Here is a 17,767-nt window from a genome sequence, read left to right as displayed (position 1 = left end):
ACTATTGGTAATGAATTGGTGTTGTCCACATGATTTTCTCATTGTCTAGTTAATGAAATATATCATCTCTTTGTTCATGGGTAAGTTCGGGTAGAAGGCGATCTAGTAGGCTTGCTCAGCCGGGTTATCTCGGTTGAGCGCGGGTCACGCTCCCCGAGGTCAGGGCGTGACAAACTTGGTATCATAGCCTAAGATTTTAAAGTTTCCTAGGACGTCTAGGAGCCATGTCTAGTAGAGTCATTCTTATCGGTGTGTTGTCGACCATATCTATAATTAGGAGACTACTTGGGCATTTAGGAATAATACCCTTCTTTGATGTTCTAGATCGTGCGATAGAGCTGATTATAAGATTGTTCCTCCTCTAACTCGTGCATTAATCTAATTTTCAGTATATGGCGCCTAAGAAGAAGACAAAAACTGGCCAGAGAGCCAATGTCACCCCAGGAGTAGCAGTTGATTCTATACTTAATGATGCGAGGTGAGCACCTGAGGGGTGAGAATATTCCCCTACTACTAAACTGCATGATTCTACTACTCCTACTTTAACTGCACCAATCCCTACTTCTACTGAGGGCACAGCTATTCCACCTCCAGTCCCATCTTCCAATCCCGATGTTTCTGATGGGGATCTTAGGGGAGCCATACAGATGTTGGCTCAGATAGTGGCTTCCCAGGCCTAGATATCGAATGTTGCACCTAATTCCTCCATCCAGCAAGGGGATTCTGCTAGTTCCAGGGTGAAAAAGTTTCTTCAATTGGATCCTCCAGTGTTCACAGGTACCAATCTTGAGGAGGACCCCCAGGACTTTATTGATGAGATACACAAGACCCTCCAAGTTATGCGTGCTACTGAGATGGAGGGAGTGGAGTTGGCCTCTTACCGCCTGAAGAGGGTGGCCTATTCTTGGTTTGAGATGTGGGAGGACTCCCGTGAGGAGGGGAGCCCGCCGGCAAGGTGGGGTGAGTTTGCCGACGCCTTCATGGATCATTTCTTGCCTGGAGAGACTAAGGATGCCCGTGCCGCGGAGTTTGAGAGCCTGAAACAAGGTAGCATAAGTGTGTGAGAGTATCATATAAGAGTTTGCGCGCCTATCCAAGTATGCTATTCACACGTTGCCCACTATGGAGGCTAGAGTGCGCCGGTTTGTGCAGGGCCTCAGCCTATTGGTCATTAATGAGACCGCTACGGCTGCCTTAAATTCTAATATAAACTATGGGAAGATGGTGATATTTGCTCACGCCACAGAGACCCACAAATTGAAGAATAGAATGGAGTGAGAGGGTAGCAATAAGGCCCGATCCGCGTGCAACTTTGGTGGTTCTTCTGGTGGTGGTGGTAGTGGCAGGTCAACATTCAGGAGAGGGTCATCAGGTCCATCCCAATACTTTGCTCAATCTTTGATTAGTGCAATGCCATCAGGTCCCAGTCAGCAGTAGTGGAGCCGTTATAGGCCCAGTCAGGGCAACAAGGGATCCTATCAGCAGGGTCGGCCTGGAGGGAGATTCCAGCAGCAGTGCCCTAGGTGTGGGAAGATGCATTTTGGGGTCTGCTTCATGGACTAAACCATATGCTACGGGTGTGGTATTAGGGGTCATATTCAGAGGGATTGTCATTCGTCCTAACAGAGTATGGGCGGGGGTACGGCGCAACTTGCTAGTTCTGCAACTACTTCATCCGCAACACCTCCTCCAGCTCGAGGCACTCCGAAACTCACAGGGTGTGGTGCAGCTAGGGGTGGTGCACAGAGTTCGGGAGGACCCATCCGTTTATATGCTATGACAGGTAGCCAGAGTTCAGAGGCTTCTCCAGATGTTGTCACAAGTATATTGACTGTCCAATATCATGATGTATATGCTCTTATTGATCCCGGTTTGACTTTATCATATGTCACTCCTTATGTAGCTACGGAATTTGGGATAGAACCGGAACAACTTCATGAGTCGTTCTCTATATCTACTCTGGTTAGAGAGTCTATTGTGGCCGCGTGGGTTTATAGGGATTGTGTTATCACGGTGCGTGATCGGGACATAATGGTTGACCTCATTGAATTAGGGATGGTTGATTTTGATGTAATAATGGGGATGGACTGACTTTATTCGTGTTTTGCTAAGCTTGACTGCCAAACCGGAACCGTTAGGTTTGAATTTCCAAATAAACCAGTTATTGATTGGAAGGGGAATATTGTAGTGCCGAAGGATAGATTTATTTCCTATCTTAAGGACACGAAGATGATCAACAAGGGGTGTATTTACCATTTGCTCCAGGTTACGGACACCGATGCTGAGGCACCTACTCTTGAGTCCGTGCCAGTTATAAATGAATTTCCATAGGTCTTTCCTGATGAGCTCCCTAGGTTTCCACCAGATAGGGAGATTGATTTTGGGATTGATGTGATGCTAGGCACGCAGCCTATATCTATTCCACCCTAAAGAATGGCACCGACGGAATTGAAAGAACTAAAGGAACAATTGAAGGATTTGTTAGAGAAGGGTTTCATCCGACCGAGTGTGTCACCTTGAGGCGCACCTGTTCTCTTTGTAAGGAAGAAAGATGGGTTACTGAGGATGTTTATCAACTATCAGTAGCTCAGCAAGGTCAAAATCAAGAATAAGTACCCGCTGCCAAGGATAAATGACTTGTTTGATCAATTGCAGGGTGCTAAGTATTTCTCTAAGATTGACCTAAGGTCAGAGTATCACCAATTGAAGATCAGGGAGAAGGATATTCCGAAAATAGCTTTCAGGACCCGGTATGGACACTTTAAATTTTTGGTAATGCCTTTTGGGCTAACGAATGCCCCGACAACTTTCATGAATCTTATGAATCGAGTCGTCAAGCCTTTCCTCGACTCCTTTGTAATAGTGTTCATTGATGACATTCTTGTATTTTCACGGAGTCTATAGGACCATGACGATCATCTTAGGGCAGTTCTGTAGACCCTATATCAGCACAAGTTATATGCGAAGTTTTCAAAGTGTGAATTTTGGCTTGAATCTGTCACATTCTTGGGTCATGTCGTCTCTAGTGAAGGAATCAAAGTTGATCCTCAGAAGATAGTAGCTATGAAGAATTGTCCTAGACCTACAACTCCAATAGAGATTCGCAGTTTCTTGGGCTTAGCGGGGTATTACAGGAAATTTGTGGAGAGGTTCTCTACTCTTGCCTCTCGATTGACTAAACTGACGCAGAAGGAGGTTAAATTCCAATGGTCAGATGCTTGCGAAAAGAGCTTCCAAGAGTTGAAATCAAGATTGATTACGGCGCCGGTGTTGACCTTACCAGAGGGTACATATAGGTTTGTGGTGTATTGTGATGCTTCAAAGATCGGACTTGGGTGTGTATTTATGCAACATGCCAAGGTGATCGCTTATGATTCTAAGCAACTCAAGAATCACGAGAAAAACTATCAAACACACGACTTAGAACTTGCGGTGGTGGTTTTTGCATTGAAGATTTGGCGTCATTATTTCTATAGGGTCCATGTAGATATATTCACGGACTATAAGAGCCTTCAATATATCTTCAAGAAGAAGGAATTGAATCTAAGGCAGAGAAGGTGGCTTGAGTTACTCAAGGACTACGACATCGATATTCTATATCATCCGGGGAAGGCTAATGTTGTGGCGGATGCTCTTAGCTGGAAATCCATGGGTAGTTTGGGTCACTTAGGGGCACATCAAAGGCCGTTGGCCAAGGAGGTTCATCGGTTGGCTAGTTTGGGAGTTCGTCTTCCGCACTTTAGTGAAGTAGGGGTGATTGTGCAAAATAGGGCTGAATCATCGCTTGTTGTGGAAGTCAAAGAGAAGTAATACAATGACCCATTGGTGGTACATATGAAGGAGGGTATTCAGAAACACAAGACCACAACTTTTTCTCTTGGCATGGATGATGGTACATTAAGGTACCAAGGGCGATTATGTGTTCCAAATGTAGATGGTCTCCGGGAAAGAATCATGGTCGAGGCTCACAGTTCCAGGTATTCCAGGCTCTACAAAGATGTATTATGATCTTAAGGAAGTCTACTGGTGGAATGATATGAAGAGTAATGTAGCGGACTTTGTGGCGAGATGTCTAAATTGTCAGCAAGTGAAGGCCGAACACCAAAGGCCCGGTGGGTTGGCACAGAACATAGAAATTCCGATGTGTAAATGGGAGATGATCAATATGGACTTTGTGGTAGGACTACCTCGCAGTCCTCTCAAATTTGACTCGATTTGGGTGATTGTGGATCGACTCTTGAAATCAGCACACTTCTTACCGGTTAAGGCTACCGACATAGCAGAACAATATGTTCAGTTGTATATAAAGGAAATAGTCAGGTTGCATGGAACTCTGGTTTCTATCATCTCATATCGAGGGGCACAGTTCACAGCTAATTTTTGGAAGAAATTTCAGCAAGGTTTGGGTACTCAGGTGAATCTTAGTACAGTCTTTCACCCACAGACCAATGGGCAGGTAGAGCAGACTATTCAAACGGTTGAGTATATGTGTTGCTCTTGTGTTCTTGACTTTAATGGTAGATGGGATGATCATTTTCCACTCATAGAATTTTCCTACAACAACAGTTATCATGCTAGCATTCAGATGGTACTGTTTGAGGCTCTATATGGTAGGATATGTAGATCTCCCATTGGGTGGTTCGAGATTGGGGAAGCAGAGTTGATAGGGCCAGACCTCGTTCATCAGGCTACGGAGAAGGTTAAGATCATTAAGGAACTGTTGAAAACCGCTCAGAGTCGCTAGAACTCCTATTCGGATGTGCATCGTAGGGATTTGGTGTTCAAAGAGGATGATTGGGTATTTTTGAAGGTTTTCTCGATGAATGGTATAATGTGGTTTGGGAAGAAGGGGAAATTGAGTCCCAGCTATGTCGGGCCGTATAGAATCATTCAGCGGATTAGTCATGTGGTTTCTAGGCTTGAGCTACCTCCAGAAATGTCTTTAGTGCACCCGGTATTTCATGTGACTATGATGAAGAAAGTGGTTGGAGACTCATCGCTTATTGTCCTGGTAGAGACTATTGAGGTTAATGAAGAATTGACTTATGAGGAGATTTCGGTTGCCATTCTTGATAGACAGGTTCAAAAACTGAGAAATAAAGAGATTGCCTTCGTGAAAGTGCTATGGCAAAACCAGCAGGTTGAAGAGGCCACTTGGGAGGCCGAGGAAGAAATGAAGAAGAAGTATCTTTATTTGTTTGAATAGCTATGTAATCATTTATATGAAATTATTCCATATGAATTATGTATCACTTGTACAGTTTATGTTAATAGTGTTCCTTTCTGGTAATATATTGCTTATGAGGCTACAGTTGGTATTATTTTCATGTTATGTTACGTTGTTGGTTTATTTATATGTTGGTAGGATTGGTTTCTGGGATTGTCTAGTAGGTGGATAGGCCAAGTTACAGGGGAGACTCTGGCAAACTTTTTGGAAATTTAGGGAGTTAGTCAAAATTTGGAATTGTTGGTGTATGAAGTAATAGTTGGACCACAGTGGATGCTAATTGTGGATTTGACCCTCATTCGAGGATAAATAATCTTAAGTGGGGGAGGATATAAAGCCCCGTAAAAATGTTTTACTAGAACCTGTGGTTTCATGGTGCCGGGGGAGGTTAATGTGTACGGACTTTTTGGGTTGTGTCGTGCGTCGGGGAGTTGAAGAAATGATTTTGCAGAACATGGCATTTCTGCAGTCCACTATGCGACTGCAGGACCATTTTGTGGACCGCAGATCGACCGCTAAGTTAATCAGAAATTGAACTAATTTTGAGGACTATTATGCGGCCGCATAACCATTTCGCGGGTCACACAATCTGTCGCATACTCAGCACAAAAATTCCGGAGGGAGACTTTTGCGGCGCATTATGCAACCACATAACTGGTCTGCGGAACGCAAGCCTGTTGCAGACCCAACCCGAACAACCCAGTTTTTGGGACCATTTCTGCGGTCCTCTTTGCAGACTGCATAGTTATTTTGCAGTCCGGTCTGCGACCGCAGACTCGACTTCTTAAGCTTAAGTTTGGGAAAATTTCAACCGATCTCATTTTTATAAAATGCCCTTGGGGGTTATTTCAGAGGGTTCCAACTGCTACTTTTAGAGAGAGGGGGTACTCTAGAGTGAGAAGAGAAATCCCTAAACTAATTATTCATCAATCCTTGCTCAAGAATTGGAGCATTCACAAGGAAAACTCACAAGGTCTTCATCTAAGAGGTAAGGTTCCATACCCTAGTGTTTAATTTCGAATTTGGGGTAGAAGATGGGTAATGGGGAGTGTGATTATTGGGTGTGAGAATATTATTTATACAAGCATGTACAAATAAGGTTTGGGGGAAGGTCGTTGAGCACTAATAGGTAAAGACTGGATTGTGGGATGAGGGAATCCACCATAGAAGAACCTTGAAATCAAGATGCACACCTAGTGTTTGATAAAATGCTTAAATGACCTGAACCCACGGATATCTTCCTAATTATAGTTCAATTTTGTTATGTCTCTAAGTAGATTGAACTTGCTAGGATTTCCGGAACATTGTAATAACTTAAGGAAAGCTCAAAACAAGGTATGTTGGCTAAACTTCTCTCTTAGAATAAAATTGCATGATGTTCTCATACGCCTCAAGTTTGATGGGCCAAGTTCTTATTTCTCAAGTTCCGAGTCATTCCTTATAAATTTGACTATTCTGAATAAGCTTTGTGTCGAAAGATATATGCTCAATATGTGTTCCAAATGCCCCTATCACATTATGTTATTCTTCGGAAATGTGTTCAAGTATAGTTTGTGTATTAAAATGTTATGACTTAAATTCGTGTTTCAAATGAAAGTTGTTATGCCAAATGGTGGAATAAAACTCAATGTGCTTACAACTCTTACTGCTCATATATGAACTTAAAGACTTGATTTGAAATTCTCTTATTGATGATAATCCATGGTAACACGTGAAAGTTATAGGGGTGAGTGTGAAATATGAAATATGGCCGACATGCCAAGAATGATATTAAAATTGTGGCCACTAGTGCCAATGAAATGGAAAGATGTGCGAAAGATTATGAAATGTGCTGAGAATCCATTAAATAATAAATTCTTTGGGAGTAGCGTTTAGTCACCGAGGAAGGGTAAGTCGAAATAACCTAACCCCGAAACTACACGTGCCGGTGTAGGAGTAATCTTGGGGTAAATTCCCGTATTAATGTGATGAGATTATTCCCCTTAATTGGGATGAGATTGATGTGATGAGATTATTCCCCTTATTTGGGATGAGATGATTGCTTGCGGAATGTGATGTCGACCCACACAACATTGTGATGAGATGGCTTAGTCGATCGGGCTGAGATCGAACGCCATGTCATGCACATGGTGGTGTTGTAATTGGATGTCTCCGATGAGACGACTTAGCCGATCGGGCAGAGATCGGACTCCGTGCTAAAAACACGGTGGTATCTCGGTACTAAAGATCTCCCAACCTAAAATATGGAAATTTACTTGAAATCTTATCTTGCTCCTAACTTGATGTTCTGGTATTGTTTGAGGCTCCCATTGATTCTATTATTGTTCTTCCTCGTATTATTACCTTTTCTATTGAGAGGGTGTTTAGTCATTCATACTAGTACTATTCCGTATGTACTAATGCACTTTTTGTCGGGGGTGCTGCATCTTTAATGGATGCAAGTGATTCTACAACAGGTGGCATTGATCAGTGATAGCGGTACACCATCTTCCCAGTTGACTTGGTGAGCCTCACTTTATTTCGGGGTCGTGTGTCTTTTGTTCCTAGTGTATTATGTTTTGAGGTATAGCCGTGTCCTTATTGCCGGCACTATCATAGTACTCTTTTGTATCTATTAGAGGCTCCGTAGACATGGTATGGGTTGTATTGGTATTGGGAAAGTCAAGATTGTAATGTTGTATGTGTGTTACATCTTCCGCTTCAAACTATGAAAGTGTGTTTAATTTGAAACTTTAAAATGAAGTACTGCTGGTAATGAATTGGTGTTGTCTACATGATCTTCTCATTGTCTAGTTAATAAAATATATCATCTCTTTGTTCAAGGGTAAGTTCGGGTAGAAGGTGATCTAGCAGGCTTGCTCGGCCCAGTTATCTCGGTTGAGCGCCGGTCGCGCTCCCCGAGATCGGGGCGTGACAGTTGAAGCAGGCACCAAGGCAGTGGTACATGAAGTTTGAATCATTCATGAAAAATCAGACCTACACAAAGACTTATTCTTATCCATGTGTATACTTTAAAAGATTTTCTGATAACAACTTTATTATATTGTTGTTGTATGTGGATGACATGTTGATTGTAGGACAAGATAATGAGCTGATTGCAAAGTTGAAAAGAGATTTGTCTAAGTAATTTGATATGAAGGACTTCCCAATACAACAAATTATGGGGATGAAGATAGTTCGAGAGCAAACAAGCAGAAAGTTGTGGCTATCTCAGGAGAGGTGCATTGAACATGTACTGGAACGCTTCAACATGAAAAGTGCTAAGCCAGTCAGCACACCTCTTGTTGGTCATTTAAGTTGAGCAAGAAGATGTGTCCTACAACAATGGAGGAGAAAGAGAACATGGCTAGAGTTCCTTATTCTTCAGCAGTCGGAAGCTTGATGTATGCAATGGTATGCACCAGACCTGATATTGCTCATGCAGTTGGTGTTGTTAGCAGGTTCCTTTAAAATCCTAGAAAAGAACATTGGGAAACAGTCAAGTGGATATTGAGGTACCTGAGAGGTACTACTGGAGATTGCTTGTGTTTTGGAGGATCTGGTCTAATCTTGAAGGGCTACACAGATGCTGATATGACATGTGATCTTGATAAATCGTAAATCTACTACTGGATACTTGTTCACATTTTCAAGGGGAGCTATATCATGGCAGTCGAAGTTGCAAAAGTGTGTTGCACTCTCTACAACTGAAGTAGAGTATATTGCCGCTACTGAATTGTATGGATAAAACAGTTTCTTCAAGAACTTGGATTGCACCGGAAGGAATATATAGTCTATTGCGACAGTCAAAGTGCAATAGACTTGAGCAAAAATACTATGTATCATGCAAGGACGAAGCATATCGACGTGAGATGTCACTGGATTTGAGAAAAGATAGAGGGTGGATCTATGTAGGTCAAGAAGATCCATACAAGTGAGAATCCTTCAGATAGGCTGACCAAGGTGGTACCAAGAGACATGTTCGAACTATGCAAAAAACTTGTCGACATGAACTCTATATGAAAAATTAGAGTTACCTCCTTCAGGTGCATGGGACTGGAGGGGGAGATTTGTTGGGTCCATCCCATGGCCCATGTGAAAGAAGAGAAGTTTTCTTTGGCTTTGCAAAATTTCAAGCCAACCAAATCAATACTAGAAAAGATTTGGGCGCCAATTGTTCTTTGATTTTACATGTACAAGCTGACTTTTACAGTAGATGTTGATGTCATTACATATATCATCATGGGCATTCTGCAACTATAAATAGGTGCCTCTACTTTTATTTGTAAAACACACCAACAAAGAGAGAAAGAAAGAGTGAGGCATCACAAACAAGGTATAAGAAAATAGTTTGTGAGAAAAATAGAGAGTGTGATCAATATTGTTGTAAGGTCAGAATATCAAAAGAGGGTTATTTCTTTTGAGTGTTGTAGTGGTCTTTGGCGTATTTTACTCGGACTTATAAAGTGTAAAAGTCATTGCTATAGTGATATCAGTTGCTCCTCTCGGGCTGTGGTTTTTCCCTTATTCAAAAGGGTTTTCACGTAAAAACTTTGGTGCCGTTGTCACTCTTTTAATCTTGTTAATTACCCTATCTCGGTGTTACGTTATTATTCCGCTTTTATTACCGTGAATATTATTTCTGTGGGGGTTTATTCCCAACAGTTTAAGCCGTTAGAGATGAAACATTTTAATTTATATAATTATATCTTCAACACGCCCCTGTCACATCCAAGTTTGGTTCTTTTTCAATAGTCATACACATAGAAATTCTCTTTAATATATATTGGGTTGCACCAGGACTTGAATCTCGACTTCTGCATGTTTTAATACCATGTTAAATTGTGCAACTTGTTTAAAAGCTTATGCTGTTGGAAAAAGCGCACTTTACATACATAATTATTCTGCATTACTTCAGCTGCTGTTAGAACCTTCCTGCACTCTTATTAGACATCAACTCTCCTAATTTCTCATAGATTATATTAAAGCTCTATTATTTCTCTAAATGAGTAAAGATCTGAACTGAAATATATCATTAGAAGAAACTTGAGTATCAGATTCAAATTTAGGTCTTATGATTACTAGTGGTCTCCGTTTTTTGCAGGAATTTCCTTTTCAAATTGTTCTTCTAGAACACGCCAACTAATTTCACGGGCAAATACTTACCTGCACCGAGTATTTATACCTAACTAAATTAGAAAGAAAAAATTGTGGTTAAGAGACAGTGGAACATTTGTCCTCTAAAGATAAATGTTTTACACTAACTTTTTTTCCTTATTGTAAGGTTGATAGGAAGATCTTCTCGGTTTCTGCTATTAAAAAAAGAGGGTGGCTCGGTACACAAGGCATCCCGTATTCACGCAGGGTCCGAGGAAGGGCCGCACCCAAGGGGTATGATGTAGACAGTCTATTCTAATACAAGTATTAATGGCTTACTTTGTCTAACATTTGTTTCTTTCTTGGAAAATAGCTAGAAATATTAAACCAGAATCAGATGATGGAAAAACAAGGAATATCATTCTTAGAGTGTTGAAAACCTCTACAATGTAACACAAGTTGTGTACACTAAAAATAGGGGACATATATCATGTACATAATCAGTGAAATCAATTCAAGGGCTCAACCAACATCTCCATTGTAGTTCTTCCTAATGATCTTAAAGTGTGTATTCCATACTCTAAATCTGAATCACAAGTTATTGCAATCCAATCGTTATCTTCATCTTCATACTTCATAGAATAACTTCCAATAAGTACTAATTTCAATCTCTTTTCAACTTCTGTTTCCAAATCAATTTTCCCCGATGAAAGAGAGAGCGGAAACCTTATGGTCACATCATTGTAAATTACCTTTACGCTCATGGCGTTGTCACTCTGAAATGTAGCCGTAGGTTTCTTCCTCTGATCAGTCAATGTAGCATGTGGCTGCAGGTCTTCTTGACTGGAATTCACTGACTGTTTTTCAACTCCTTTTACTGGTTTGCTTTCAGAAACAGAACATATGTCATTTGCAGACTTACAACGTGGCCACCTGTATATGTCGTAGTCTCTACACATGCGCTTCAAGGTAGTTCGAGCAACTGCAAGAAAAAATTACAACAACAGGAAGATCTTACTCATGTTGCATCAAACGTGGTGAATGTACATAGAGTTGCGAAATGCCTATATTGATAAGATATGCTTACCTCCTAAATCTTTTGCAGCATCAGAAAGTTTCTTTCCAAATTGTTGTTCTAGAACACTACGACTAATACCATACTCCTTTTCTATCCTCTTTATCCTTTTATGTTTCTCTGAACAATTATGGGAAATTGTACTCTCTTTGACATGCAGAGAACGCCTTTGTTTGTCCGCTACATCAGCTGCCTCCACTCTGTGTTGATATGCTAAATCTGGCTGTGTAGTTTCTCCTTTGTCCTTTTGACTGAAGATTCATTCGAGCATCCCATCCATAATCCACAGTTATAATTTCTTCAAAATCAGATGAACTCAAAGGATCAATATCAGAGAGTTGATTGAGGGTGTCATATTTTACCATCGAAGGAAGTTGATGCTGGCCTATGCCAAAGGACTTGAGTTCTTCATCAAGAGAAGCTTCATTGATAGACAAGTTTTTTTGCAAATTTTGCTCTGGATCAACAATAAATGTTGCAAATATGTCTGAATCAGTATAGGAAACTTCATTCTCCTTGAAATTTACAAAATTCCTTTCTTTGTCCACCGCATCAGCTTCCTCAACTCCTTGTTGGTGTGCTGAATTTAGCAGCACAGATTCTTCTTTATTCTCTAATTCCAAAATCTTTTGAGAAATAGCAATACCATGTATACCAGGGGTATCCTTTGTAATTTCCATGGAATGAGCTGCTATATCAGTTGAACTTGAAGCTCCTAAATCAGTGGATTCTTGATTCAAGGAATCAAAATGCATCAGTTTTTTGTTTCCCTTTGGTTCAACCACTGGTTGTGGTTGGCTTATCTCAAAGAAATCAAGCCCATCAACAAGAGCAGTTCCGATAACCTCAACAAAAAAGCTTGGTCCTGAATCTAGAGAAAAGCTTGGAAGTTGTTCTCCATTTGTGGCTAATAGCTTGCTCAAGAAACTTTGCGGATTTCCATCGAGTGCCTCATCACGAGGTAAAAAGAATTCTAGTACCATGCAGCTCACATTCTTCAGTCTCACAAAAATTGCAAAACAGGCGGTAAATCCAGCAGAGCGTGCAATTGGTACTAAGGGGTAAAAATCTATGCTTAATTGAGTTATATCTCTGCAAAAGCATGAACCCTTTGATGAAAACACTTTTCCAACCAATCCTTGCCCAATCCGTACATGATGTAGGTCACTAATAGCCAAAAATTCAAGAGGTGCTATATCATCACCCCAATATTTTGTTGGGGCCGAGGTGATCAACATTTCTGTTCTACTTGAATCAAGCACAGGAATCCAAGTTTGAGCAAAGAGTAACTTGTGAGTCTTACATGTTACTTCCAAAGCCTCCTTTACTTTAGCAAGTTCCTGCTCCCATACTTCTTGTATCTGCTTTGAGTAAATTAAATTACATCAACGGAATGGAAAGAGGAAAAGAGAGAGATTGAAGGGGTTCATGCATTGTTCAAGATAAATGTTCAATGAGAGGAGTTTACCTCTTGAGGGCATGCTAACCATGAAGGAATGAGAGCCAGACCCATTGTCTGCAAATAACATAAGTTTCAGGGCAGTAGGAAATATAACAAACAGCAAACTAGGCTGTAAAATATAGAGGAAATCTAATTTCAAGGAAGCATCTGATACAAGTTTAGACATTCAATTATGTGGAGAATGTTTCCAAGTTGTTTGGGACTGAGCCGTCGTTGTAGTTGTTATTGTTGTTGATGAGCAATCCAACGAGGATAGAAGATTAAGAACTACAATTTTATGAGAAACCAACTATAATAATTTCTGATCCATGAGACGTTGTTTGATTGTGTGAAAAATAGTCATTTCTTTCTGGACATCTCTCGTTACACCATCCAATGCTACTCTTAAGTGTCAAATATCAATAGTAGAAAGTAGTTCATCAATAACCAGAAAAACATGTATTACCGCTGTTCCATGATTTTAGCCACATTCGACTTGCAAAGATCAAATTGGATGTCAGTTTGAGCCTTTTCAGTTTTCTCTTTAATAATATGGTAAAACTAAGACATGTAAAACATAGAATTTTAAAGTGAGTTTTTAACTTTCAAATACTAAACAAATTTACATTTAGAAGGTCCATTTGACGTCTCTCAAGCTTCACTCTGAAAACACAAGGAAATTTGGTGTGATCTTTGACATATAGCTATGTTATTGGTGGAACATAAGAGGTGCTAATATCATGAAAACGGGGTGGTGATTTGACGTTCAGCAACGAATTCATCGAAGCAATACAGAGTATCTCCTCTCACCCTTATTTTCATAATTTCCACCAAAGTCAACGCAGAAAATAACAATGGTACAGACGGAGTAACCATCAAAAGTGGTTATTCTCAGGACTCCTAACCCTGATTCTTGAAATGTTTCACTTTCAAGTTGGTAAGCAAAATTTTCAAGGCTATAAAAAATTTCACTTGCCCAAGTTACTTGATGTAGTAAAATCTTGAAAACTTCATTTATTTAATTGAAATCTGAGTGAAAACATGCATGTTGTGTGACGTCTGTTTACCAAGGTTTTTCAATACTCACAGAATTACTTCTTGAGAACATTGCATTTACTACCGTCCTGTTTTGTTGAAAATGGTTGACCACAACTTAAGGAAAACCCATAAAAACAGACTATATCCAACAAGTTCCTGGGATGCCTAGTCCTCCACATTGGGTACATAATACAAAATTTACACTATTGGTTGTAGCTGGTCGACTGTCTTATTTACTGAGTAACTAGTTCCTGTTATCACAGTTAGTCGTACTTATCTTTTTAAGTGACCAAACATATAGAGTTCCTTTAACAAAGGCAGTGTATAAAAGTTAAACTCTAAGAAAAGTAGGGGCATATAGGATATACCTTAAGAATTCTGTGATTGTTGATGAAACGGTCTAAGATAGAGCAAAGATCAAGACCTTCATTTGCGTCGAATACATATTCCAGTACGCCAATGCAATGGTCCCCTGAACTCTCAAACACTGGCACAGTCCAATAACTACCTACTCCCAAACACATTGCAAAATTGCGCAAAGGGTATTCATCCATGTAATAGTATCTGACATGAGGGCTGAATTCAGGCATTCCACTTCTGAAGACACGGGCTGGACGGCCATGGACATGGATGCGTTTAGCTGCAGCGATATCTGTGGTGTCGACTGAAGCTATAGTATGGAGACACACACGCCTGTACGCCCACAGACCCTCGTGAATCTTGCCATTAAGAGCAAAAGGCTGGTCTGCTGTTGTTAAAAAAGTCTGCACACCATTAATCCTTATAGGTGCCCAAAATTGAATCAAACAAGTTCCTTGAACATCAAGAAGCTCAACTAGATTCTTGATTGTCAATCTGTTTATTTGACTGTCACCATGTGTATCAGTGTGAGTAGAATCTCCTATCCAATGAAAAAAGTTGGACAACATTGATGTCAAAGAATTTCAAAACAACACAACAATAACAACTATTACGCCGCAATCCAAGCAAGTTGGGCTATAGGAATCTCCATTTGCTCCATTTAATCTCATCTTAATTAGACCAATATTATACAAAATGAAAATAGAATGTACTCTCTTTGTTCCATTTTACGTGGCATACTTTCCTTTTTAGGCTGCCCAAAAAGAATGACAATTTTTTATATTTACAAACAATTTAACTTTTGACGAAGTAGCTAGTTAACTGAGAGGCTATGGTCAAAGGCGAGTGGCAGCATTCATGAGCTGCTAGTTTAATAGTACCTCAGAGACAAGCAGTGGTGTAGCTACATAGAGTGAAGGGTGTTCAATTGAACACCCTTCATCGGAAAAATTATACTGAGTATATAGAAAATTATACTATGTATACATATCAAAAATTACTTTCTATACATATATATTAAACCTTGAAAACCTTTTCAAAATTCTTGGCTTCGCCACCGGAGGCAGGTTCGAGATGAGTCGCTAGTTTAACTGTCCCTCGAAGACACGCAGTGGTGTAGCCACATAGAGTGAAGGGTGTTCAGTCGAACATCCTTCATCGGAAAAATTATACTACATCCTTCATCGGAAAAATTATACTGAGTATATAGAAAATTCTACTATGTATACATATCAAAAATTACTTTCAGTACATATATATATATCAAAAATTACATATTAAACCTTGAACAACCTTTTCAAAATTCTTGGCTTCGCCACTGGAGGTAGGGTGGAGAAGTACTTCTCATTTTACCCTTAGCTAAATGATTTATAGTCATACAAATGTCTATAAACTTGTTTTAGACCACAAATTCAAAAATCTTTCAAATAGTGACACACAAATTGATGAAAAAGCGAAAACCCAAAAAACCACACATGCACAAAACAGAGAGATAGAAGAACTCACTGAGAAATTGGAAGAGAGATTTAACATGGTTCAGCTCCTCCCCATTACGATTAGCCCAGAAAACCCACCGATTTATAATTCCATCACCTTGTTTTCCGTAAGAAAATTTGAGTTCAACAGGCATTATGAAAAAACTTAATTATCAGCAGCAGAAAGAAATCAAGACTGATGAATTAAAAGAATGCAAAACTTGTAGTTTTTTTTGTGTAGTCCACATAGATTAGTGCTGTGCTGTATTAATTTTCTTTACTACTTACCCTGCTCAAATGATCCAAAAGGTCAAAGTATACTCTGAGCTGTGTGTAAAGGAGGATATCACGTTTATGCTTTTCGACTCAGCTGTAATTGGATGCTAGGATTATTTTATACTGCGACTTTCCTATGACTTAGAATGAATGCCATTTTCTGATTTCAGTTTGTAAATATGCTCATGCACCTATATAACTTAAATTCATTTCGAGTTTAACTTCTAATATAGACAGGGTAAAAAATATTTATAAATCCTTTAATAAACATTACCTTTTATTAATAGTAATGGCCGAGCTAGAAATTTTACTTGGGTATCAAAATATAAAAGTAAGTACTCGTAGAGGCGGACCCACGGATACACTTTTGTATTCAACCAAAATTTATTTTGTATATAGTATGTCTGTTACTAATATGTCACTATTTTTTAAAAATATTTACATGCATATATGCAATTTTTGTCTAACTTTATGGGTGTCGGTGACCCCTCTTGATATAGCATAAGTGTGCCTCTAGACCTGGGTACATGAAGAAGCTAAAGGGACTCAAGATATAATAAATATACAATAATAATAACATGCCCAATATATTCCCACGGTATGGGGTACCCTGTAGAGGTATATAATAAATATACATAAAAATAAAATTTTGAACTAGTTACACAGTGTAATTTTTCGATAAAGGGGTGTCAATTTCACACCAGTGTCAGAGCCATCTTATATCAAGGATTGTCAATGACACCCCTCACGGGTAAAATTATATTGTGTAGTTAGGTAATTTTATTTTTATATGTATACATACTATATATTGAATATCCTTGACTTTTTCATATATTTACCTTTTTATATTTTGACACTTCTTAATGAAAATTCTAATTTCGTCGCTGTTTGACTCTCTTTAAACTAAATTGGCTCCACCACTGATATAAAAGAATATTTAAGTTGCAACAGTATATACTTAAATTCAATAAATACATTTTGTGAAAAAAGTACACGTAGCTCTTCTAAGATTCCCATTAGTAACAAGTATTTCCCCGAGTCCGGAACCAAAATAATGAGTTTTTGGACTCAAGACACAAATATAGGTAGAAAAAAAACTTAGTAATCAAAATACATATAGCGCCCTTTTAAAGGGCGTTATACGTGAATATGAAAAGACGGGTAAGTATAACGCCGTTTATTAAGATGCTATACATATTTTGTGGGCCCGCCAATAATTATTTTGCGCTTAACTGACATAACAATAAATCAAATGGGTATAGTGCCCTTATTTAAGGCGCTATACCTAAAAAAATACGACCCCTCGGATTGGGCATTGCCTTATTTAAATACGTTAAGGATTTTGTAAAAATCCATTTAGAAAAATTTTCAAGTCTTGTTAAATTTTTCTTTGTTAAGTTGTTTTGCATTTTGTCATAATGTCTGAAGAAGAAAAAATTAGGGTTTCATTATATTGGGGGCATTCTATTGGGGGGGTGAGGTTGTGGTGGCGAATAACTCAGTAAGCTATAGTTTATCTCCACAGTGTCATGTTAAGTTGCCACTTACAATGGAGTATGATAGATTGATATCGTTGTTATGTAAAAAATGAGTGTGAGCAAACGTTCGGTGAACCTAAAAGTAACCAGAAGATATCTGTATTCCGTCATTCCGCAAGGGGTTGCTTGTTATGCTGAGTTTAACATCGAGGATGATGAAACTCTGAGTGATTTTTTGAGTACTCCGGATGAATACCGAAAATTTCTTTTGATAAAAATATTGGAAATGTACGTCAAGGCTGAAGACGTTCGCAATAATGA

General features: G+C 39.3%; 1 protein-coding gene across 2 annotated transcripts; it reads right to left on the bottom strand.

Moving 5' to 3' along the window:
* Nucleotides 1–10,701: 10,701 nt before the first annotated feature.
* On the bottom strand, nucleotides 10,702–16,116 carry LOC107795713 (protein NLP7-like). Of its 2 annotated transcripts, XM_016618393.2 has the most exons (6): nucleotides 15,981–16,116; nucleotides 15,724–15,810; nucleotides 14,226–14,758; nucleotides 12,847–12,894; nucleotides 11,391–12,739; nucleotides 10,702–11,285 (listed from the first exon to the last, which is right to left on the bottom strand). In XM_016618393.2, exons 3-5 carry the CDS (start codon nucleotides 14,445–14,447, stop codon nucleotides 11,564–11,566), a joined length of 1,446 nt encoding a protein of 481 aa, XP_016473879.1. In that variant the 5' UTR covers nucleotides 14,448–14,758; nucleotides 15,724–15,810; nucleotides 15,981–16,116; the 3' UTR covers nucleotides 10,702–11,285; nucleotides 11,391–11,563. The 2 variants fall into 2 exon arrangements, with proteins under 2 accessions (XP_016473879.1, XP_075078290.1); XM_075222189.1 differs by lacking the exon at nucleotides 15,981–16,116 and having other exon boundaries at nucleotides 15,724–15,974.
* Nucleotides 16,117–17,767: the final 1,651 nt, after the last annotated feature.

The sequence above is a fragment of the Nicotiana tabacum genome, chromosome 9 (genome assembly GCF_000715075.1).
Source record: "Nicotiana tabacum cultivar K326 chromosome 9, ASM71507v2, whole genome shotgun sequence".
Lineage (NCBI taxonomy): Eukaryota > Viridiplantae > Streptophyta > Magnoliopsida > Solanales > Solanaceae > Nicotiana > Nicotiana tabacum.
The sequence above is the reverse complement of the archived record's forward strand: the minus strand, read 5'-3'. Positions and strand labels throughout refer to the sequence as shown.